The sequence below is a fragment of the Malania oleifera genome, chromosome 12 (assembly GCF_029873635.1).
Source record: "Malania oleifera isolate guangnan ecotype guangnan chromosome 12, ASM2987363v1, whole genome shotgun sequence".
Taxonomy (NCBI): Eukaryota; Viridiplantae; Streptophyta; class Magnoliopsida; order Santalales; family Ximeniaceae; genus Malania; species Malania oleifera.
Window position 1 is genome coordinate 11,404,889 of NC_080428.1, and position 25,811 is coordinate 11,430,699.

At 39.3% G+C, this 25,811-nt stretch overlaps 1 protein-coding gene across 2 annotated transcripts in view; it reads left to right on the forward strand.

Annotated features, from left to right (window-relative positions):
- Positions 1-18,724, forward strand: part of LOC131144250 (protein PAT1 homolog) — a 33,101-nt gene extending 14,377 nt beyond the window's left edge. For both annotated transcript variants that reach the window (XM_058092777.1, XM_058092778.1), the window contains exons 4-5: positions 14,371-14,434; positions 15,298-18,724. In XM_058092777.1, coding sequence (XP_057948760.1) covers positions 14,371-14,434; positions 15,298-17,438 — 2,205 coding nt within the window. In that variant the 3' untranslated portion in view covers positions 17,439-18,724. The remainder of the gene's footprint in view (positions 1-14,370; positions 14,435-15,297) is intronic.
- The last annotated feature ends 7,087 nt before the right edge of the window (positions 18,725-25,811 follow it).

The following is a 25,811-nucleotide window of genomic DNA, read 5'->3' on the forward strand; positions in this document are numbered from 1 at the left end:
GAAAATCAGGCTTTTTCCTGTGAATACTTGAAGAAATTCCCATCTCACTTTCTCCAGAGTCTAAGCTGTAACCAAAACTTGCCTACCTGCACAGTGGCCCTGATTCTGCTGGTTTCTAGTTGGAAACTGTAAACTGGGATGTGATCCATGGATTCAGTATCTTCTTGGCATGAAAAGAATCGGTGAGGTGTTAATTAAAGATATACCCCTTTGTTGAAAATTGTTAATGGTGAGTATTTTCCCAGGGCTGCCACCCAAGCACGAAAACAACCACTTCGGTAGGGGCTAGAGATTTTTATATAGCTTTCAAGCGCAAGTTTGTTCCAGTTTCCTGTAAAGAGAGTTGACTGTTAAGCTTCCATCTAGACTTATCAGGATTTAGTTCGAGGAGTAACACTACTATTTGAGGCTTTGAGCAGCCAAAGAAATTAACAAAAGTCAGCTCTCTCATTCTTGGGAATGTACCAAATTATTCCATTTGGTGGAGATGAAGATGCATACTTACCAGAGCATACTTGTCATTAGAAAAAACTGAATGTCAAGAACTTGAGTACTAAGTGGGTTGGGCCCACATTGTATATCATGCTGGAAGAAAATATTTTCCCATTCAAAGTGGATGAGGACAAATATTTTTTTCCAGCCTTCCATGATTTGTGTTTTGGTCACCTAGCCCATGGAGAAGGAAGAACTTTCCAGGTGTGGTTAATACCTTTTGTCTTTGCATGTATGTACTCCACCCTTGGTATTGGACACCATTAGGGATGGTTTCTTCAAGGTTTTTTTTAAAGAATTGCAAATGGCACGATTTGTAGGAGTGTTAACTGTTCATCCATCTTTATCACTTGGGGCCTGAAAAGGTTTATCAATTGAGGTGAGAGATTTCTGACTCATTAACTTGGTGACATGTGTATGAGATTTTAGAGAAGGTATTGGCAAATAGATGATGTGATGTATTCTTAGATGACACTTCATAGTAGCTTTTACATTGGGGTGAAAGTGTTGATTTTCGATGTTACTTTGGTGGCCAATGATCTTGTAGAGGATGTTAAAAGAGGAAGCATGGAAAAGTTTAAACTTAATTTTGAGAAGGCTTATGATAGGGTTGGTTGGAATTTCTCGGGCAGGGTGCTGAGTATGAAAGGGTTTGGTTCTAGGGTGAGAAAAATGGATAAGGTTTTGCCTTCTTATCAATGGCTTTTGTAGTTACTGGTAATGACCATCCTAAATTTATTGTCTTGTGCCGGGGGGGTGGGGGGGGATTGGCCAAGATTATATTTTGTTGTTTCATTTTTTTTGGGTACTATTGTGTGGATGTATTAGTAGGATGGTTAGCTATTGTACGGAGAGTGGGAAAGTTCTTAGTTTTGGTTTAGAGGAGGTGATTGTTTCTTACCTAAGACAAATGCTGCTATTCTTTTCCTTGTTTGGTGATATTAGATACTTTGCTAGATAATCACTTCTTGAGGAGGGCTTTATTTGTCAAGATGATCTTTTGTTGTTGTTCCAATACTATTTTCCTTCATGGACCTCCATAACCGCTTCTTGAGGAAGGCAAAGAAAGTGAGGAGGGATTTCAGCTCCAAACCTTTCAAACATATGGGTTATTTAGCCACTCCCCATCTAACAAGGTCATATTTAAACTCCTCCCCTAAGCTTCCCCAATGAAATCTTCTTTGTATTTCCTCCAATATCCTAGCAATTTAGGCCGGTAAGGGAAGGAAGACATGAAATAGAATGGAAGATTCATTAAAGTGCTCCTGATAAGGGTGAGTCTGCCTCCTTTTGATGAGAAATCTCTTCTCTAGCCTGCCCTTCTCCTCTCAAAACTTCTCAATAATGGGTTCTGAAACTCTTTTGACTTTGAATTTGGCTTGAAGGGTGAGACCAAGGTAATTAATGGGAAAGGTTCCCATCTTGCAACCCAAAAGACCAGCAAAAAAAGTTAAACCTCCGTGTTCTCCCCAATTGAAATGAGCTCACTTCTACGAAGATTCACTTTCAAGCCTGAGACAGCCTCAAACCCTAACAAATTTTCCCTTCAATTTTCTGGAATATTCCATTTACTAGGAATGTGGCAGATTGGAAATGGCATGTACTCTCGGACTTTTACAGCAATCTCTATAATTTGCGTTGCCAAAACATCCCCAATGAATCAAAATGGGCTTTCTACATAACTGGTGTTTTCATTGTTAAATCTTTCTACAAGAAGCTCTCCCTGATTGGAGCAAATTGTAACTCCTTCCCTTGGATTCTTATTTGGATGATAACAACCCCTTCAAAGGTTGCCTTTTTTGCTTGGTAGTCCACACATGAAAATATGTTAACACTTGAAAATTTGCGTAAAGGGGGCGTACAATCACAAATAAATGTTTTCTTTGTATGGCTGATGCAGAATTAGTCAACTGTTCTTCTCCTCTGCCCCTGGAGAAGGAACTTGTGGAATATGGTTCTATCCTTGACTGGAGATCTGTGGGTTACTGCAAATTCTGTTGGAGGGTAGATATGGGCTTGGAAAGCCATCAGGGCCACCAAGGAGAAGCGAAAGGCTTTGAATCTCATCCCTCTCGCCATCTTTTGGTGTGCTTGAAAAGAAACAAGAGAACCTTCAAAGATACAGCTACGCTGATTCAGATTTGCATAGAGCAGTGGATTGCTGTTGTTTCCAGATGGCATAGTGGGCAAATTGTTAATGATCATAATGTAATCCTTGATGTTTTCAACACTCTACAGTGTAGTTGATGTTTTGTACCTCGGGATGGCATCCCCTTGATGCCCTGCTAATAAAAAAATTATCTTTATTGATAACAAAAAGATGATGCTTTGCTAATATACTCACTATTTTACAAATTTTTGAGGAAGTGTCTAGGTTACACTAGAGGAAGAGGCTTGCATGAGAGGGAGAGGCATAATATCTTATGCAATCCTTTGGAAGTTTGTGTGGTAGGTTGCTTTCTTATTCTTCCCGCTCTCTTTTTTTCCTATAAGTAAAAAGAATTTATTGAAGAGGCATCAAGGGGATGCTGGCCTGTTGTTCAGAAAATTGTGAGGGACAGAGTTACCCCCAAAGTTAAACACTCTCTTGGGACAGAGTTATGTTTCTTGCCTATTTTTTTGAGCTTGTTTGTTTGGGTTTATTGGCGGTTGTCACTGCCCGGCCGACCTTCAAAGATATTAGAGGGTAGCTCTTTGTAATCGATAAATTTTTGTTTTGTTTTTTTGGGGGACATCTTGTTCTCCTTGTATTGTTCATTGTTTTCTGTCTCTATTTTTTCTTTCTGGAAGATAACAGTGTTTTGAAAACTGGATTGGACCAGCTGGTTGGACCTGTTAAACCTGGAACCAGCTCCCTATATGGTCCAGTTATCAAGTTTTTAAAGAAGTCAAAATTGGTCAAATCTGGAAAATATCGGACAAACTGGCCTGACTGGATAGAGCCAGATTCATATTTTTCAAGGCACCTTTTTTTACCAGATCAGAGGATTTCATGGGTGGGAACTTCACAGAGAGAGAGAGAGAGAGAGAGAGAGAGATGTTGGTAGTGGACTAGGCTTGCAGCCTTACATTTGTGATTTGTGATTCCTGCAATTCATGGGTTGAGACATTTGTGACTTTTTTTTCTGAACTCATGGGGAGGGGGAGAGAGAGAGAGAGGCTTGCAGCTTTGTGATTTGTGATTTCTGCAACTCATGGGTTGAGACATTTGTGACTTTTGTTTTCTGAAACAAATGTAAGGCTTGCTGTGATTTGTGACTTGTTTGTCTAAATGCATTATTCGATTATATATAGTATTAAAAGAGGAGATGTTGGTAGTTGCAAGTGTTAAAACTTGAAGTGTAAGGTGTAAGGTTGTGTTCAGAAGCTTGGATTTCAGGCTTTGGATTTGTACTAACATCGATTTAGACGAAGTCCAACACGGCCTCTCCAATCCAAAAATCTCACCAAAACTAAATTCTCTCTCCATTACAAACTTTATAGTGAATATTGGGACCAAAAAGATGATAAATTTGTGAAGACAAATTTCCAAGGGCATGCGTAAGCAAATAGTAGAGCTTCAACACCCCACACTTTTTGTTTATGTCCAAATTTACTATGAATCACCATGTGTCAAAAAGTCAAGTTCTGAGGGAAAATGTCATAACCATTTCCCCACCAAAGAATGTTATTGGATATTGAATTACTGCGACCCAAACTCCCCCCATTCTTTGATCAACAGCCTGTCTCCAACCTACAAGGTGATCACTACCTTGTTCATCCCCTCCTAACCACAAAAAATCTCTCATTTAACCTCTTAAAACTCTGTGCACTCCCTCACAAGAATAGTAAAAGTGACATAGGATAGCAGAATGCAAGAGAGACAATTAGGAATGAGGATAATACATCCCCGTTAATGGAAGAAAGCATCTTTTGGTTCATCTAGTCTCCAAATTATTATTTTGGGTCGCAAAATGAGGATGTGGGCGGTAGGGGTGTACAAAATTTACCGGAAAACTGAAAAATGAACAGAAACTGGACATTTTGACTATTTATTTCGGTGTTTCCGTTTTGTTTTGAATTTTATAAAAACTGATATTCGGTTTCACAAAAAGAATTTGTAGGGGTTGCTTCTAGGTTCACCTTGCCATCCCTTAAAAGAGGCGTATGGCGAAAGGGGACAAATCGATTTATAATTCCTTCAATTTACGTAGGCAACACAGGAACTAATTTTTTGCTCGAGGAAGGATTTCACTTGAAGCAACAATGGAAAGGAATGCATGAGTGCAGTTCTTAGCAGAAGTAGAGAGCCAGCAAACCCACGCAAACCAAGAGCCATTCACACACCATCATGTACACTTGCACCACAAACCTGAAAAATGCAAAATTCCCTAGGCAAAAAACCTTACAAATATACACACATTGAGTAGGATTGTAGAAGCATGCTAGGCACGACAGCAAAATAACTAACAATTCATAGAAAACATGCTTCAAGAAGGAAAAAAGCATGTAAACACAAATATGTTACAACAACTTAACTGGCAATTTGTGGAGAACTTGCTTAAGCCTTCAAGAATGAAAAAATAGGCAATGCATGTAAACACAAATATGCTATTGCTTTGGTTTAGACACAAGCAATCAACACCCAATGTCAGTGACATAGACATCGATGACTATCATAAACCCAATGCAATAGCATAATTTTATAAGCATGCACTCAATTGGGTGTGGTAGGGATAGCAAAGTAAATGGGGAAGTGGATACATCAATGGTACATCAATAAGTAGGGCTATGAAAGAAAATGGAGATTGGATGGCATGTAAACGCAAATCTGCTATCACTTTGGCTCGAAGACCAGCAAATCACCCCAATGGCAAGATGTAGGCATTGACGACCATCGTAAGCCCGATGCATTGCATAATTGTGTAAGCATGCACTTAATGGGGTGTGGTAGGGCTAACAAAAGAAAGGGTAAAATGGATACATGAAAGGTACATCAATAGATAGGGTACCAAGGAAAATGGATGCAATGGCATGTATCTGCAATTCTGTTATCGCTTTGGCTTAAAAACAAGCAAATCAACACCCATTGATAAGATAGAGGCATGGATGGCCATTATAAGCCCGGTTCAATAGCTTAATTATATAAGCATTGGACAATGGGTGTGGTGGAGCTAACAAAAGAAACGAGCAAAATGGTTTTCAAGTGTGGAAATAGACATGTCAAGAACCATGTATCCGACTTGGCATGGCATGGGCTGACCATGCACATAAAAGCATCCAATCGACTTGGCATGGGCTTACCATACGCATAAAAGCATCCAACCAACTTGACATGGCCTTACCATGCACATAAAATGAAATGCATTGTGTTCATTATCAAGGGACATCATTTAAGCAATACCACTGGGACATGGGCGTGTTGATGCCATGGGGGAGGTGTCAACACCACATAGTGCACAACATAGGTGTCAAGGGCATGGCAGACGCCCTTCCCAATCATGTTGTGGGCCATGCAAGGCTCAATGATGGGCAATCCATGCAGCCACAAGGCCAGCAGCATGGCAATGATGGGCGTTCATTCGCCTTATTACCCAGGGAAAGGTTCTATCTCAAGAAGTTTCATCAGTCAATTGTGCACAACATAGGTGTCAAGGGCATGGCAGACGCCCTTCCCAATCATGTGGGCCATGCAAGGCTTTATGATGGGCAATCCATGCAGCCACAAGGCCAGCAGCATGGCAATGATGGGTGGTCATTCGCCTTATTACATGGGGAAAGATTCTATCTCAAGAAGTTTCATCAGTCAATTGTGTAACCATTTAGTTAACCATGCGTGGCCTAACCCTCACGAGCCGAGCTTGTTCAGAGCATTATGCTTGCCTGTGACCGCTTGTTTTGTGCGTTTGGGATGTGGGTTTCCATCATGTAAATACTAGTGTAGGGTAATTTTCTAGTTGTAGTTTCTTCCTATGCCAAATAAGATAGTATGACTTCTCCCTCACTTTTATGTTTCCTAGTGCCAGAGTGAGAATTGCATAGAAAGGGGAGGGTGAGTGTTCATCAACTTGTAAAACTCACTAGATATTGTCAACGTGTTTAGCTTACTTGCCTCCCTCGCTAGACACACAATTTTAACGGAGTGTTAATGAATTGCGTTGCTTCAATGTTTTCTGCTTACTTGCCATTGCTTTCATAATTGCTTACTGCTTCCGCTGATATTTGATCGAATGATAATGAAAGTGTTTCGTGGATGAATTGTGATAAACGACATGCTGGCTAGTTAAACAAGAGTGCTTTAGCTAGCACCGCACGGTCCTTTCACAAAGGTGTGAAATAGTTAGCCCGTGACACTTTGTATCAGAGCTCGGTTAGTTGCTAGGTGAATTTAGTTGCCTTCGTTGTGGGATTGGGAAAACTTTGGTAAATTACCATGGCCCCAACCAATGGTGAGAGAATCAGTGTGCTAGAAGCATAGGTTGAAACCAATGCTCGGTTAGTTGCTACATGAATTTAGTTGCCTTCGTTGTGGGATTGGAAAGCTTTGGTAAATTACCATGGTACCAACCAATGCTGAGAGAATCAGTGTGCTAGAAGCACAGGCTGAAACCACAGCCAACAATGTGGCCACAAAGATGGCCCAACTGAGGGGACTTATTGATGAAGTGATGAAATCAAAAAAGCATCAGGCAAGTTTGATAGGTGAAATGTTAAGAGGACTTTTACCATATTGTGGAAATTTTGCAATCTCGAATAGCTGATCTGGATGAAAAGATGAATCTGATGGTTCTTACTATGGGAAACTCTAAAACTCCGGGGTTTAGCTAGACCAAGTTACTAGAACCTAGGAAGTATGGGGGTGCCTGTGATGCCAAGGAGTTGGAGAACTTGTTTGATATAGAGTAGTACTTTCGCGCTATGAGGACGAATTCAGAACAGGTGAAAGTGGATACTAAGACCATGTACTTAGTTGGTGACGCCAAACTGTGGTGGCGTACCAAGTACAATGAAATTGAAAATGGACGCTGTGTAGTGAATTGTTGAGCAGACTTGAAAAAAGAGCTCAAGGCCCAATTCTTTCCTAAGAATGTTAAGTACAATGCTAGGAAAAAGCTGAGAGACCTCGAACATACTGGTTCAATCAGGGAATACGTGAAACAATTTTCTGCTTTGATGTTGGATATAGGGACATTTCAGAAAAGGACAAGCTGTTTTATTTTCTGGAGGGGTTGAAACTGTGGGCAAGAACATAACTTCATGGGCAAAGAGTTCAAGACTTGTCTACCACACAAGCTGCCGCGGAACGCATTGACTGACTACGGTGGCGATAATACCTCCTCATCCAAAGAGTTTGGCGTAGGGGGAAACAATGGAAAGTCTTTCAACAAGGGCAAACCCAAAAGTGGGGGAGCCGACTATAAAGCATCAACTTCAAAAGAAGCTTCATCGCCTCGAGCATAGTAGTCAGAGGTGCGAGGCAACCCAAGGTGCAAAGGATATTTGAAGCCGAGGCACGAGGTGTGAGGCGAAGGCATGCACCTCACCTTTTATTAAAATGCTGTAAAATGCCTATTTGGGGTAATTCATATATGAACATATGAATATCTAGTAATATTAGAATTTAAAATGCCAAAATATTTAATAGCAAAATTGGAAATTTAATGAAATTGCCAAGGCCAAAAGCATCAACAATTCAACATAGTTCAACATCAAAATAAAAGAGTACAATAAAAGATTTCAAAGTCTAAAATCTAAATATCAGCTTAAGTTAAATTCAATACTAGTGAATTCTTAAATTATGTTGGTAAAACAACCTTCTCTAGTTTGATTCTTGTTGATTATTATATTAATTATTACGAATCTTCAACTTGCATTTTTTTTTCTCTTTTTTAAAATATATTATTTAGAAGTTTAAGATTAAAATAAAATTGTCAACTAATATTATAAGAAGCAGCAGTAGGCAGCAAAAATAAGAAGAACTCAAAAAGAAGAAGAAAAATAAGAAGTGAAAGAAGAAGAAGAAGGCTTAAAGACGAGCTCGTTGCTAGTTCGAAATGTTGAAGAAGAACTCACGTTGTTGGTTTGAAGGCTCGTAGATGAACTCGCGAAGGCTCCTACTGCTTTGAAATGTGGAAGTCACTTGCGAAGGGTTGTGCTGGTTCGAAATGTTGAAGAAAAACTCATGCTGTTGGTTCGAAGGCTCGAAGACGAGCTCGAAAAGGTTCCTGCTGGTTCGAAGGCTTGAAGACGAACTCGCGCTGTTGGTTCGAAATGTGCAACAGTGCAAGACAAACTTGCGAAGGGTCGTGGGGCTTCGAAGGGTCGAAAAGGGCTAGGCCTTTGGCCTTTCTTTATTTAAACAACCTCAAAAATTTCAGGGGGCACCTCTCGTTCCCTGACGCTGCTTTGTGCCTCATCGCGCCTCTTACAGGCTGCCTCGCCTTGCATGCTATGAGGCGCTGGCCTCCTCGCCTGTTTGCGCCTCGCGCCTAGGCACGCTTTTAACAACTATGGTCTCAAGGGTTCAACACACCCAATGGAAACCGTAAAATTTTGTGCTACTTGTGTCGATGCCCTCATAGAGTTTTTGAGTGCCCTCACAAAGCAACAATTAATGCCTTACAGGCTTCCATTGCGGAGCAGGTAGTGGAAAATGATGGGGAAGAGGAGGATATCCTGAGGATGGGTGCAATGCGGGGGGTGAATGCATTGAAAAAGCAGGTGAAAGCACTGAAAGTTACACAAGAAAAAGGATTGATGTTTATGGACTTGAGGTTCAATTGGAAGATTACCTGAGCTAATGTGGATATCGGGGCTACTCATTACATTGTTTTGCAGCTTGAAGCATGGAGACTCAACTTATCCTTGGAGAAGGATACAGGACACATGAAAGCAGTGAATTTGATAGCCCAGCCTACTCTGGGGGTAGCCAAGCAAGTAACTGTGAAGCTTGGGCAGTGGGCAGGTCATGCGAATTTCATAACGGTGCCATTTGATGACTTTCAAGCCATTTTGGGAATGGTATTTGTGAGGGGTACAAATGCATTGTTGATGCCTTTTGTTGCTTCCCTTTGTCTGATGAGAGATCACTCATGCATGGTGCAAGTCGTTGCGACGAAAGGAGACTATGGGAAGTTCCTTTCAGCTATGCAACTCAAGAAGGGGTTGAGAAAGGGTGAACAGACATAACTAGCCACGGTGGTGGTAGATGAAGAAGTAGGCCAAAAGTTGGTGCCTACGACCATCCAAGTGGTGTTGGATGAGTATAAAGAGGTGATGCCGAGTAAGCTGTCTCATAACTTGCCTCCACAACGGGGTGTGGAGAATGAGATCGAGTTGTTGCTAGGAGTGAAACTACCTGCTAAGGGGCCATATCGGATGGCGCCTCTAGAGATGAGGAAACAACTTGATGAGTTGTTGGAAGAAGGATATGTTCGCCCTTCCAAAGCACCGTTCGAAGCATTGGTGTTGTTTCAGAGGAATAATGATGGGAGCATACAGATTTGTGTAGACTACTGCGCGCTTAACAAGGTGACAGTGCGCAACAAGTATCCTATTCCATTGATTGTTGGTTTGTTGGATCAGTTAAGTCATGCCAAGTACTTCACTAAACTTGGCTTGAGCTCAGGCTACCATTAGTGAGAATTGATAATGGGGATGAGCCGAAGACTACTTGTGTGACACGGTATGGGGCATATGAATCCTTGGTGATGCCATTTGGTTTGACGAATGCGCCTGCAACATTCTGTACCTTGATGAACCAAGTATTTCAAATGTACCTCGACAAGTTTGTTGTGTACCTGGACGATATTGTTGTCTACAGTTCCACTCTGGAGGAACATAAAGAACATCTATGTAAGGTCTTTGACAGGCTGAAGGGGAACAGTCTGTATGTGAAGAAAGAGAAGTGTTTTTTCGCTGATCATGTGATTGAGCAAGGTCATATCCGGATGGATATGGCGAAGGTAAGGGTGATTCAAGAATGGAAGATCCCAACGACAGTGAAGGAGTTGCGTTCCTTTCTTGGCATTGCCGACTATTACAGTATGTTCGTAGAGGGGTATTCGCAGAGAACGACCCCTTAGACAGAACTACTGAAGAAGGGTCATCGGTGGAACTGGACTGAGAAGTGGTAGGGAGTATTTGATGACTTGAAGGATGCCATGATGAGAGATCCAGTACTTGCTCTTCCGGATGTCATGAAACCTTCAAGGTGCAAACATATGCATCAGACTTCGTCCTTGGAGGTGTCTTGTTACAGGAGGGACATCATGTTGCATATGAGAGCTGTAAGCTTAGTGAAGTAGAGCGGAAGTACATAGTTCAAGAGAAGGAGATGCTAGTGGTAATACATTGTCTCCACTTGTGGTGGCATTACTTACGTGGGTCAAGGTTTGTGGTGAAAACAGATAACTTGGGAGTTAGCCATTTCTTCACACAGTCGAAGTTGACACCCAAGTAGGGCCGATGGCAGGAATTCTTGGAAGAATATGATTTCTCCTTTGAGCACAAGGTGGGGCGCCTAAACCAAGTCGCAGATGCATTGAGTAGGAAGGTCGAGCTGGCGGCCTTGCAAATGCTAGCACACTTGACGGTGAATATTGTTACCACGACGATGTGGGAGTGCATCAAAAAGAGAATTTAGCCAAAGATCTAATCGCGCAAAACCTAATGAAGCTGGCCGAAGAAGGGAAAGCACGTCAGTTCTGGATGGAAGACGTATTGCCGATGACCCATGGTAGCTGGCTCTTTGTGCCACGAGCTCACAATTTCAGGAAGACACTGTTGAGAGAGTGTCATGATACCATGTGGGTCGGACATTCAGGATGGCAGCCCACTTTGGCCTTACTGAAGCAGAGGTATTATTGGCTGCAAATGCGTGATGATGTGGTTGATTATACTTGAACTTGTCTTACTTGTCAATGAGATAAGGTGGAGCGGAGGAAGATTGCAGGACTGCTGAAGCCTCTACTAGTACCATCCAAACCGTGGGAAAGTGTCTCATTGGTCTTCATCACCAACCTGCCCAAAGTAGGAGACGCAGGGTCTATACTTGTGGTTATAGATAGGTTTTCGAAGTATGGTATGTTCATAGCCGCACCCAAGTACTGTTCGGCAGTGGAGACGACGCAATTATTCTTTATGAATGTTGTGAAATATTGGGGTGTTCCCGAATATATTGTTAGCGACCGAGACTCACGATTCACTAACAAATTTTGGATAGAACTTTTCAGAATCCTCGGTTCATATCTTGACATCTCTTCGAGTTATTACCCATAGACAGATGGACAAGTGGAGAGATTCAATGGGCTATTGGAAGAGTACTTGAGCCATTTCGTCAGTGCCAACTGGAAAAATTGGGTGCAACTACTTAATGTGGCTCAGTTCTGTTTCAATGCCCAAATAAGCTTAACAACCAACAAGAGCCCTTTTGAGCTTGTTATAGGCCAGCAGTCACTGCTACCTCACACAGTGGACGAGCCGTACAGAGGAAAGAGTCCTAGGGTGTACATCTTCACCAAAGAATGGAGACAGAGTGCTGAGATTGCCTGAGCTTGCCTGGAGAAAGCTTCTAAGCGGATGAAGAAGTGGGCAGATTAGGGGAGAAGATTGCTACACTTCAAGGTGACTTGGTGCTTGTTAAGCTCAATCGTGAACAAATTAGGTGACTACGAGGACGAGATAGGAGACTACTTCGCAAATATGAAGGACCATTCCCCATCTTGGCCAAAGTCGGGAAGGCCTATTACAGAGTCGACTGTCCGACTTGGATGAAAGTGCAACCTGTGTTTCACGTCAACTGCCTCAAGCCATTCAACACCGATACTGAAGATTAGAGCAGAAGTTAGCCAACTAGAACATAATTGAAGATAGTGCAACCTGACAAACGTGAAGTTGAAGATATCTTTGTAGACAGAGAGTTCATATGCTCAAGGAAGAAGCAGCGAGAGTTTTTAGTTTTGTGGAAATGCCTTGGTGATGAAGAAATCAACTGGATTTCTGCGGAAGATATGCAACTATTCGTGGACAAAGTACAAGTGAACCTAGCGCCAAAGTCTATGAGGACGCTGACCGCATAAGTAGGGGAGTGTCACTAGACGAACTTGTTCAGTGCATTATGCTTGCCTGTGATCGCTTGTCTAGTGCTTTTGGGATGGGTTTCCATCATGTAAATACTAGTGTAGGTTTATTTTCTAGTAGTAGTTTCTGCCTATGCCAAATAAGGCAGTATGACTCTTCGGTCACTTTGATGTTTCCTCGTGCCAAAGTGAGAATTGCATAGAAAGCTCTTTAGGGGAGGGTGAGTGTTCATCAACTTGTAAAACTCACTAGATATTGTCAACGTGTTTAGCCTACTTGCCTCCCTTGCTAGACACACAATGTTAACGGAGGTGTTGTTAATGAATTGCATTGCTTTAATGTTTAACTGCTTTCATAATTGCATACTGCTTCCGCTGATATTTGATTAAATGATAATAAAAGTGTTTCGTGGATGAATTATGGTAAACGACAGACTGGCTAGTTAAACAAGAGTGCTTTAGTTAGCGCTGCATGGTCCTTTCACAAAGGTGTGAAATAGTCGGCCCATGACACCCAACGATGACATATCTGCACGCCCACAATGCCCACCCACATGCAGTGGCCTCTCTTTTCTTCTTTGTTGATTTTCTTTCCTCCAGAAGTTTAGGAGATTTAGAAGGCTTAGAAGGGAAGCTAATGTGGAGGCATGCTACTTTTGCTATGGTGTGATGTTATTGGTTGGATCACAGTTTTAGAATTCTCAATGGAAGAGAGTTGTTGAGCTTATATGATGCTGTATCAGGCAACAACTTTGCTATCTATTTTGTAGACCAGTTATATAGATACATAAATACATACATGCATGCATACAACGAGTAGCATTAGGTGGGGTTGGCTACATGCATCCTCTTGCGCCAGTTTACATGATGTTGGGCAATATCCTTTAACAAGTTGAGGGCTGTTAAATCCTTAACTCACTATCTCATTCCAATTTATTCTAGGTCTACTCTACCTCTTCTACAACCACTCACATGAACCAGCTCACTCTTCACTTGTGCCTATTTTGGTCAGCATTGCAGGTGTCCAAACCATCTCAGCTGCTCCTTTATCTTATCTTCTACTATGCCTATAAGTAACTTAACGCTAATGTTTTTTATACACCTTAGCATTCTCATTTGGGCAACTTTTACGTTTTGGATGTTTCTTAATTAGTTGCTCAATTCTGATCCATATTTCTTATCTACGTGTTTCTGTGTGTGTGCATATTCATTCATTATTTATTTTTTCATTGGATAAGAGAATATGCAGAGTGTTGCAGGTATTGAGGCAACATGACTGCTAGTATGATTTTCAAGTCTTCCCCTCACACCCCTTGCTAGAAGGTTTCGCACCTTGCAATGGTGTTGTAAATATTGATCTTTAAATCTTATGTTTCTTAACTTATTTTATTAAATGAAGTTTTTGAAGTACAGATAATTATGATGAAAAATGCTCTAGTTGTGGAAACTCTTAAAATTGGAATTTCAAACTGAACAAATCCTTACAAAACCTTTGGTTGGTTAAAGAAAATTTTTGACATTTGAACTCTGATCCTTTATTCTGGTTAAACATTTGCAGTCATTTCTTCTCTTCAACTTGGCTCATCAATGTTTGCATGCCCTTTTTCATGACCTTTTAGCGTTGTCAATTTGGATTAATTATACCTTTGCTGGTCCAATTTTTGTTATAATATTCTTAGAAAAAAGAAATGATTATCTCATTCTTCGAATTTTTATATAATTGCTATTCCTATCTGATGGTCATGTATATGTTTCTGGATATTAATGGATTCTGTTCATGTTCAAATTATATTCTAAATCAATTTTGCCCCCATTGCAGTTGAACAAGGTTGTTAATGAACCAAGAAGTGCTGGGGTTATCCGTGATTGGGGATCAAGGGAAAGTGAGTACACTATTGTCGATTTCTTTCTTATAATTTTAAATTAAAATTTGGGCGTTGGACAAACTTGATTTATCATAATTGTAGTTATTGTGTGGCCTGTTCTATTTAATGTCATGGTTGTGATAAAGCCAATTGATTCTATGGTTAAGACTGACTCATTAGACTGGATGTGAATGCCTAAAATACAAGCCATATTTATACAGTTATACAGCGTCTCATTTGTTCTTCCACTGCTCTTTTGACATTTTCTTGGTCATTATAATTTTGTTTAAAGCCTTTCGTAGTCCTCGTGGTTTTGCTAAATAAACTAGTTAACCATTTTAGTCCTTAATTTTGTTACATAATCTAGTTAACCATTTTCCTAGTCTTTGTACCTTGGGGAAAAGGTTAAATTTGCAGATAATGAGGTACTGTCTGTTGTCTAGATGAAGAAAATCTAATAATCCCTTTTTGGGGGCATGATAATGGTGCAAACTAGTGAAATGGTTTAACACTTGTGATGTGAGAGGGAAGTTTCTGACAGGCCTTTAAATATATTTTTTTTTCTTAATCTTTCTAATACTAGGTAGTGTATGGCCTTTTATTTGTTTTATTGCTGTGCTGTTTCATCGTTTTTTTTTTTTTTTTTTTTTGAAAATTGAAAATGCTATAATGGATTAAGCTGGTGAGTTGGTGAGATCATTTGGTTGAAGATATCGGGTGTGTAATTGTTTTGAACTATTTCTCTTTTGTATTTTTTGCATTCTGTGCTTTCTTAATATTACATTGCTCTCTCTCGGATGCGTGCATGTAATCCCATTATTATCTTGTCTTGCTGTTTGTTTAGTTGTTTGTTCCAGTTACTTAAAAAATGTTTCTTCCAGGTTCATCTGCAGCTGAATGGGCACAAGAGGCAGATTTTCCCAACTGGTTTGATCAGCATATATGTGATAATGAAGGTATTCAGGATGGTAAAAGATGGTCATCACAGCCACATTCCTCTTCTGCTTGTCTTTCCGATTCAAAGCCTCTGCACAGAACATCTTCATACCCTGAGCAGCAGCCACAACCACACTTCTCCAGTGAACCAATTCTAGTGCCAAAATCTTCTTTTACTTCATATCCTCCCCCAGGTGGCAGATCACAGCAGGCTTCACCAAACCACCATTCACAAAACATGAATGTTCCATATCTTCCTGGTGGGCCCCAAATAGCTCTGCCTTCTCCAAACCCTTCTCCCTTCTCTAACTCGCAGCTTCAATTGCCTGGCTTACCTCATGGGTCCCATTTTGGTGCAAATATGCCTCCATTTACTCCTGCTATCTCTGTTAATAACCGACCACCAAATCATTGGCATAACCAGACTGGTTTGTTTCCTGGAGATCATCCCTCTCTCCTGAACAATTTACTGCAACAACAGTCACCTCATCAAAATGGGTTGATGCCACCACAGTTAATGCCACAGCAGCAGTTGCGGCAGCATAGAGTACATCATCAAGTTCAGACATCATTTGGTCATCTATCAGGGATGCAATCCCACCTATTTAATCCCCATATTTCTCCAGCCCCACCCATAATGAGTAAGTATGATTCAATGCTTGATCTGGCCCATCTAAGAGATCAGAGACCTAAATTGTCACAAAAAAATAGGCAGTATCTTCGTTTTTCTCCACAGGGCTCTGATACCAGTAGCCAGAAGAGTGATGGTGGGTGGCCACAATTTAGATCCAAGTATATGACAGCTGACGAAATTGAGAATATCCTTAGAATGCAGCTTGCTGCAACACACAGTAACGATCCATACATAGATGATTATTACCACCAGGGCTGTCTTGCAAAAAAATCTGCAGACGCAAGGTTGAGACACCATTTCTGCCCAACTCACTTGAGGGATCTTCCTCCACGAGCCCGTGCTAATGCTGAGCCTCATGCTTTTCTCCAGGTTGATGCCCTTGGGAGGGTTCCATTTTCCTCAATTCGAAGGCCTCGCCCTCTTCTTGAGGTTGACCCTCCAAATTCATCCGTTGCCAGCTGTACTGAGCCAAAAGTTTCAGAGAAACCCCTGGAACAGGAGCCATTGCTTGCAGCAAGGGTCACCATTGAGGATGGTCTTTGTCTCCTCCTTGACGTAGATGATATTGACCGGTTCCTGCAATTCAATCAGCTCCAAGATGGTGGTGCACAGCTGAGGGGGCGGCGGCAGGTCCTGCTTGAAGGGCTGGCAGCTTCGCTTCAACTTGTTGACCCACTAAGCAAAAACACTCACACAGTTGGGTTGGTTCCCAAGGATGATATTGTATTCTTGAGATTAGTCTCTCTTCCCAAGGGCAGGAAGCTCCTCTCAAGGTACCTCCAGCTCATTTTTCAAGGCAGCGAGCTTATCCGAATAGTCTGCATGGCCATATTTCGTCATTTAAGGTTCTTGTTTGGTGGCCTTCCATCTGATCCAGGAGCAGCTGAAACAACTTCGAGTCTTGCAAAGGTTGTTTCTGAATGTGTTAGTGACATGGATCTTGGTGCGCTAAGTGCTTGTCTTGCAGCAGTTGTTTGTTCGTCCGAGCAACCTCCTCTCCGACCACTTGGAAGCTCTGCTGGAGATGGGGCTTCCGTTATTTTAAAATCTGTTCTAGAGAGGGCAACTAAACTCTTAACCAGTCCTCGCTCTGTGAGCAGCTGCAACGTGCCTAATCGTTCTCTGTGGGAGGCCTCATTTGATGAATTCTTTGGCCTTCTCACCAAGTACTGCTTCAATAAGTATGATAGTATTATGCAGTCGCTACTTGCGCAGGCCCCACAAAATATGGCTGTTGGGTCAGATGCAGCAAGAGCCATTAGTAGGGAAATGCCTGTTGAGCTTTTACGTGCCAGTCTTCCTCACACCAATGAGCATCAGAGAAAGCTTTTATTGGACTTCGCACATCGCTCCATGCCTGTAGGTGGGTTTAATGGACAGGGTGGTGAAAATGGGGGTCATAGTAGGGGTAGTGGTGGTTATGACTTTTTGAAAGGGAACCGGGACTTGTGATAGCATTGGGTTTTTCTGTTCTTTGCATGCTTCTATATATTGTTTAGGAGCAGATGAGGCAGTACTGGGGCAAAACATGGAACTTATTGGAGCATCTATTATTGGAGTCCACTTGGTACTTTTCAGATTTATCACCTCTCCAACGGTGCATGTGCTTCTTTGGGAATAGTAAGCAGGTCTTCCCGTGTAGTATGTTGAAATCTTGTTCTTTTTACCTCTTTATTTAATTTCCTCCCCCTTTCCCCTTTTTGCCCTTAGGAGGGGGCAAGAGCAAGAGCTTGTTTTGATGCTCTGTTATGAAACCAGATATAAGTGGTTTAAGTAGGGTTTAGAATGTACAGGCTTTCATTACAGGAGTTTCCCATGCTCTTTACTATTATATTTTGAGGAGATGGGAAGGATTTTGAGATTTCTTCTTTCAGAAATGTGGTGTCTGTATTCTTATGTTAGAAATGGGATTGGTAGCATGTGGACATACTGTTCTTTTAATACGTTGATGCTGGGTTGCTCTCGAACTACAAAGAAAGGTGTAACAAATGGTGGAGCGGTGTTTCTTTTAACTTTTCCTGCAGATTTTTTTTGACTCTTGTATTTTTATGTTTAAATTTATTATCGTTGCTGTTGCATTCATATGATCTGGTTAAAAATCTTCTAGTCCTCGGATTGCACCAGGGATCTTATTTACCCCGTTTAAGCTGGGTGATGATAGCCGTTCAAGTCTTTTCTGATCAGGATGCCTTATATCTTAAAGATATGACTGGGGCCTTGACCACTATAGCTGCGCGCACCAAAAAGACACGGGGTGATCAATGTTGTGTGTGTGTGTGTGTGTGTGTGTGTGTGTGAGAGAGAGAGAGAGAGAGAGAGAGAGAGAGAGAGAGAGTAGGGTTTCAGATGTAAATACACATGGTTCTACATTTTACTTGTTCTGAAGCTCATGCAGGTCACGGGGAATCTTTCATTTGACCTATAAGCCAGAACTTCATCGTGTTGGGTGTGCACATGATCGAACTATCGTGGGCCTGCCTCTTGTCAATGTAATTTTTTGTTCAGATTTTTGGACAACTAGTAAGATTTGGTTGGCCCATAAGCTTTTTTTCTCATACTGAGATGGTATTGTGCCATTTGTGTTTTTAGTGCTTTATATTCTCTTTGTATGGATCATGTGGCCCTACTATAATATGAAGGGTCATATGTCGTATGGTTCCATAGGGAATTTCTGCTGTTCAATCTGGAGTTTGCTCAATACTTTGATGATGAATATGTTTATGTTTTGCCGGTGTTCATTTTTTTTTTTCTTTTTCTCGTCTTCATTTGGAGTTGAATAAAGTGAAAGTAGAATAATTTTGTATGGTAGTTTCTAATTTAAGGTAACCCATAATTTACAAGTTGGTGTCATTTGTCTGGTACTGATTGTTGCAGTCATATCTTAAAATGACTTTTTTTTTTGGTTGTAGATTATTTTCTTGTAAAATAGCAAGAAATTTATTTTCCTATTTCAATCTACAATAAGCTAAATGCGTAATCAGTCGGGGAGTTCAAGGGTTTGTTTATTTATGGAAAATAATTTTTATTTTTTATTTTGATTTTAAGAAAAATTATGTAAAAGTTAGCTAATTTGTTTTTACAACATTTTTATGAAATAAATGAATAATAATAATTAGTTTTGACATGATTTGTATGGGAAAATTGTTTTAGTTTTAGTCATTTTATTTCTTAATTTTTAAAATTTATACATAAAAGATGACAAACGTTTTTTTTTTTTTTTAATTATTTCTTTAAAAATTTTAACTCTGTGTACATGAGTATAAGTTCCAAGTCTTGGACTTTCAAATCTACACAAACTTAAATTGAAGATCAAAATGGATGATTCTAACATTACCTAATCGAAATTGTAATTGTATGAAATTGAAAAATAAGTTTTTTTTTTTTTGGAATAGTTTGAAATTTAGAAACGAAAATTTAAAAATTGTATTGCACATTTAAACAAATTTTTTATTTAGTGTCTTCTTAATAGGAATTTTGAAAAATTAAAGAATAAGCTAAAATATTTATAATTTTTAAATTAAAAAAATTGGAAAACAAAAAGTGTTTCCCTAACTTGATATAAATGAGTTTTAAACGAGGAAGATAGTACCGTAGTTGATGGCTCATTTCCTTTTCTTTTATTGCTTAGAATATAATCTTTAACGAAAATTGAGTTTCAATTTATGTTTGGACGGACATAGGATTTTTAAATTACACTTTTATCTTATCTCAAACTGAGTATTACTTCTTTATGTGCACTATTTTTATTGCATTTTCTTTATGTTTAATTTTTATTTTCTCACTTTGTTCACATTTGGTTTGCATGAAACATAATCTTGGAAATCGAATAAATCCAGTATGAGGATTTAATGACTTACCAAAAAATATCATTATAAAGTGAATGACATTTTCAAAACTTTTCAACTCAATGTTTTATTTTTTCGATTAAGCGATAAATGATCTCTTAAGTACTTTAGCAACAAGATTCTAATACAATTTGATACATAATCTCAATTCTAAATGCATGTTAATTTTGCGTCCAACCTAAAGCATAAAAGGCTTATAACCTGAAAGAAGACTCAATCAACAAGTTCAAATTAAGCCCGTGTGCAAACCCAAATGGACCCTAGCCCCAACATCCGACACTATTGCAATACCCATGCACGTTTTAAGACCCAACCTGGCTAGACCTAGAAGCAGTCCAATTTAATAATGAGTTTTATCCCTCTTTAGATAAACTTCTGTGAAAACCAACACATTTGGTAATGCACTTATTTGACTTTAAAAAAATTAGGAATCATATTTGGCCTTAAATTTATATATATATAAATATAATTTTTGCTATTATGATGTTAGTGTTATGATTTGATTGATTGAAATGGAGAGTGATGCGAGCGTACTAAATGTTGATGGACATGTAAAAATAAATTTGATGATGATATTCATCTATACACTTGTTGGGTATGACTATGGACGACGATGATATTTGAAAATAACAAGCACCAAATTAGTTATTGAGCATGAAAGTTGATATGAGACATTTTGGAGATAAACTTGGGTATGTTGGGGATTTGTTTGATTATATTGGAATAAGAATAAATTTAGATAGATATTATTGAACAAAGATAGAGTTTGTGTTTATACCAACAAAATGGATCACTTTGTCGATAATAATTTAGGTGCTATCAAAAGGAAAATTGGTATTTTGTTGGGGTTAATTTAGATAGTGTTGATGGTCTATTTTAGCTTAATGAACATAAATACCTTTTTTAAAAAAAGCTTTTTTGTTTTGGAAAAATGAGGAAAATACTTTTTTTTTTTAATTTCTCCGTCTTGACTAAATAGCTAAAATACCCTTCTTTATTTTCCATTTCGACCAAAATACCCCTTCAACTTATCATCTTGACCAAAATAACCAAATTACTTAATTTTTCATCTTGACTAAATGACCAAAATACTATAGAATTTTTCCATTTTAACCAAATTACCAAAATGTCGTTCTCAATTTTTTCCTAATGACCAAAATTGTAACGACCTGAAAATTCATACAATTTATATATATATATATATATATATATATATTAAAATTACTCTAATACCCCTGTATTATCTATATAACATCTCAGGTCCCAGGTAGGCACCAAGGAAATTCCTGTTCACACAATAGCATTCCTATGCAGCGGAAAACATAGAATTCAGTAATTTCTTAAACATTAATACATACATATCTACCCAAAAATCCTCCACCAGATCCCCTATAAGCTACTGATAAATACATCTCCCCAAAACCACTTACCTCGCTGACAGGGTAGTATAACTATCCCCTCTACCTCCGAGTCTGACCTGCTTGTCTAGTTGGATCACCTGAAATATGTTAAATTACTAGGATGAGACAACTCTCAGTAAGATGAAATATACTATTACCAGTGTGTGGTAACTGAGTTTACATGAATAATATATTGATAAATAACTGAAACTGAGGTAACATGTAAAATAATATACAGTATAACTCACACCTATGTGGCTTAAAATACAACTGTAATATTTGAGCTTTTTATTTATTTATACTTCTAGTATTATAACATATCTGCTGTTATTCTGTAAATTTGTATACATATAAATAACTGTAAAAGCTTCCCTGGAAAATTGTATGTCATGATTTACTTCACATAACTGGTTGTGCAACCTGTAGGCGAGACTAAACATTGGTTGGTCTACTAGTGCTAGTCTAATTGTGTGCATAAACATGCCTGTAGCACGAAAGGCCCACTCCATCTGGTCTGGACGCCAGGGAGCCCTCTACACTACTGTGGCACAATCGGCTGTTTCATATTCTATCTGAGACACATGGTTGCACTTTGAACTGAAATAACTATGGTACCGTGCTCTGATACTAATCTGATTCATCAGGGTCTGATACTGTATAATACTATTTCGTATATATCTTACTATTTCATCATGATTCCAAAATAACCGTAACACTGTAAAACTGATATGAATTTACTGTATTATCTGAGTTAAAATATCTGTAATATCTGATCTATATGATCTGAACTAAATAAACTGTAATATCTGAGTGTTATGGTTTTATAATTCTGGAAATCATGGTATTCTGTGTATACTGTAAAATATCTGTTTGTGTATATACTGTAAATCATAATTCTATTAATATGGTAAAACATATTTCAGCACATAAATGTTGTAGATTATGATATTATGATAACTTTATAAATACTATACTAAACAAATACTGACTCAAGCCACACCATTAATAAATAGAGCATATATACTGAAATTTGTACAACTATATAATTTAGACTATGTATCTCATAATCAAACACTCTAATTTACTAATAAAATATATGAATTTACTAGCATAGCATATTTCCCTTACTTAATTGACTAAAAGATCTGACTCCAATTATATTCCTACACCCGCCGCGCCAAACACATAATCTTGTAATAATATACATTTCTCAATTCAATTAACCCATATCAAAATAATAACCATATCTGCCGTTTCCCTAGGCTCACGTTTATCTTTTATTCATAAAATTCTTGAACTATTAATTATTTATCAATATTACCTGAGTTCTTGGGAAAATACCTGCTGAGATTCTCAACCCATGCCTGAGGTGTTTGGAAACCCAAACCTTGCAATCACAACACCCTAATTTAATCAACCCAAACACCAATATATTTCCATCTAACCCAAAATTTGAGTTCAGAAAAGCCTAATAACTACTAAACCCTTAAACAACCTATTTACCCTGATTTTGGGATAGTGCCTGAACTCCTCAAACCAAAATTCTATTTGGCTAAGTTGTAGAGAATCTCTTCAGGATCATTGTGGCAACTTCTGATCGTCGAACTAGGGAGAAACATAACTGAATGTGTAGAGAGAAGGAGGAGAAACCGAGGGTAGAGAGAGAAAAATAAGAGAGAAAATGATTTTTCACGTTGAATCTTGATTTTAGCGTTTTTATAGGTGGCTTGACACATGGCTTCGTCGACGAGCCACGTGTACTCGTCGACGAACCAAAGAAGGGAGTTCATCGACGAAGGTGAAGAGCTCGTCGATGAACCAATAGGTCTGAAACACCCCCTCTCGGTATCTCCTTGTCGATGAGACACTAAACTTCGTCCACGAATCCTATAAGGTAGTTCATCGACGAAACCAAGACGTTCGTCGATTAACCCTGCTTTGCCCTTAAAAATTTCCTCTTCTCTCTATTATTGAATAATTATAATTTTCGGGTCTCTACATTCTCCCATCTTTATAAAATTTCGTCCTCGAAATTTATTATTTGCGCTATGCACCATTCTCTGAGGAAAACTTGCCACTTATTTATTAATTACCTTCACTTATGGTGGAGGAATACCGTCGTTACATTTAGGGTTCTAGGAGATTACAAGTATATTTATAAAAGAAAATTCTCCCAAAACCAAAAATACTACCTATCCTATATTCTACTATACAGTTTATGCATCAATTACTTTGTACTATATAAACGATATTAAAATAAAACTTATTCTATATGATTTGTTATTGTTTCTTTTCTGTCTAATATCGATCCTCACTGAACAAATGTGTCTTCTGTATCTCTTCCTCTAGCTCCCATGAGGCCTCTTCCTCTGGATGATTCCTCCACAGGAGTTTTACTAGTGGTATTTTCTTGGTACACAACTCTTGTTCCTTCTATCTAGAATCAGCACTGGTGTTTCCTCATATGCTAATGTATCTCTAAGCTCTATTTCCTTGTAGCTGATCATGTGGGAGGGATCTGGGGTGTATTTCCTCAACATAGAAACATGAAATACGTCAAGAATCCTAAATAGAGTTGGTGGTAACGATAGCTTGTAGGCGACTGAGCCCACTCTCTCAAGTATCTCGAATAGGCCAATAAATATAGGGCTCAGTTTACCCTTCTTCCCAAATCTCATAATTCCGTTCAGCGGTGCTACTTTAAAAACACTTGATCTCTCACATCAAACTCTAACTTCCAGCGGTGTGTATCTGCGTAACTTTTCTGCTGACTCTTAACTACACTGATTCTATCTTTAATAAGTCAGACTTTATCATACGCCTGCTGAACTAAATCTAGTCCCAAAATTCGCCTTTCACCCATTTCATCCTAGTATAGTGGAGAACGACACCTCCTGCCCTATAATGCCTCGTATGGTGCCATCCCTATGCTGACTTGGTAGCTGTTATTTACGCGAACTCTACCAGCGGCATATACTGGGTCCAACTGCCCTCAAAATCCAGTATACATGCTCGTAGCATATCCTTAAGTATCTGAATCGTCCTCTCTGTCAACCCATCAGTCTGAGGATGAAAGGCTGTGCTGAATGATATCTGAGACCCCAAAGCTTCCTGTAAACTCCTCCAAAATCGTGATGTAAATTGTGGGTCTCGGTCTGAAATAATAGATACTGGCACACCATGAGATCGAACTATCTCCTGAATGTATAATTCTGCCAGTCTGTTCATGGAATAACTAACTTTAATAGGAAGGAAGTGGGTAGTCTTTGTCTGCCGGTCTACAATCACCCAAATGACATTCTGTCCATATAGCACCTACGGTAATCGTGTGACGAAATCCATTAATATATGGTCCCATTTCCACTCAGGGATATGGAGTGGCTGTAACTGTCCTGCTAGTCTCTGGTCTTTGGCCTTTACTTGCTGGCACGTCAGATACTGTTCCACAAACTCTGCAATTTCCCTCTTCATACCACTCCACCAGAATGACTCCTAAAGGTCCCAATACATCTTAGTGCTGCTAGGATGAACTGTGTAAAGGGATCTGTGAGCCTCCTCTAGAATAGCCTTCTTAATCTTAGCATCTGTAGGGACACACATTCTGGTATGAAACCTTAGAGCTCTATTATTTGATATACTGAACTCCTCTCCCTGACCGTCTTGCACTTTATCTATTAGCTCTACCAATTCTGTGTCATTCTTCTGGGCAGCTTTAATTCTCTCCTGTAAGGTAGGCTGTACCACCAGATTGGCAATAAATGCCTGGTGACCATCCTCTACTAGCTTTACACCGAGCCTCTCTAGGTCCATTTGAATTGGATGCTGATTCTCCACTGCTGACAATGCTGCACCCACTGACTTTTCGCTCAGCGCATCAGCCACCACGTTTGCTTTCCCTAGATGGTAACCAATGGTACAATCATAATCTTTAATGAGCTCTAGCCATATCCTTTGTCTTATATTCAATTCTTTCTAGATAAAGAAATATTTCAAGCTTTTATGGTCAATGAAGATTTCACATCTCCCATCATAAATGTAGTGCCTAAAGATCTTTAGAGCACACACCACTACAACTAACTCTAAATCATGTACCGGGTAGTTCTTTTCATATTCTTTAAGTTGCCAAGATGCGTAGGTAATAACTCTCCCGTACTACATCAACACACATTCGAGTTCCTTATGATACACGTCACTATATATAACAAATCCATCCTCTCTCAATGGAATAGATAATACCGGGGCAGTAACCAACCGCTGCTTCAGCTCCTGGAAGCTCTGCTCACACTCATCGGTCCATTCAAATCTCAAATTTTTTCTCATGAGTCGTGTCAGTGGACCTGATAATCTGGAGAAACCATCCACAAAAAATCTGTAGTATCTTGCCAGACCTAGAAAACTCTTGACCTACTGAATGTTCCTTGGTCTCACCCAACTTACCACCGCTTCTATCTTGCTCAGGTCTATTGATATGTCATCCCCTAAAATTACATGCCCGAAAAAAGTAACATGCCTCAACTAGAATTCACATTTCTTAAATTTAGCAAACAATTTCTTTTCCCTCAATACCTGTAATACCAGCC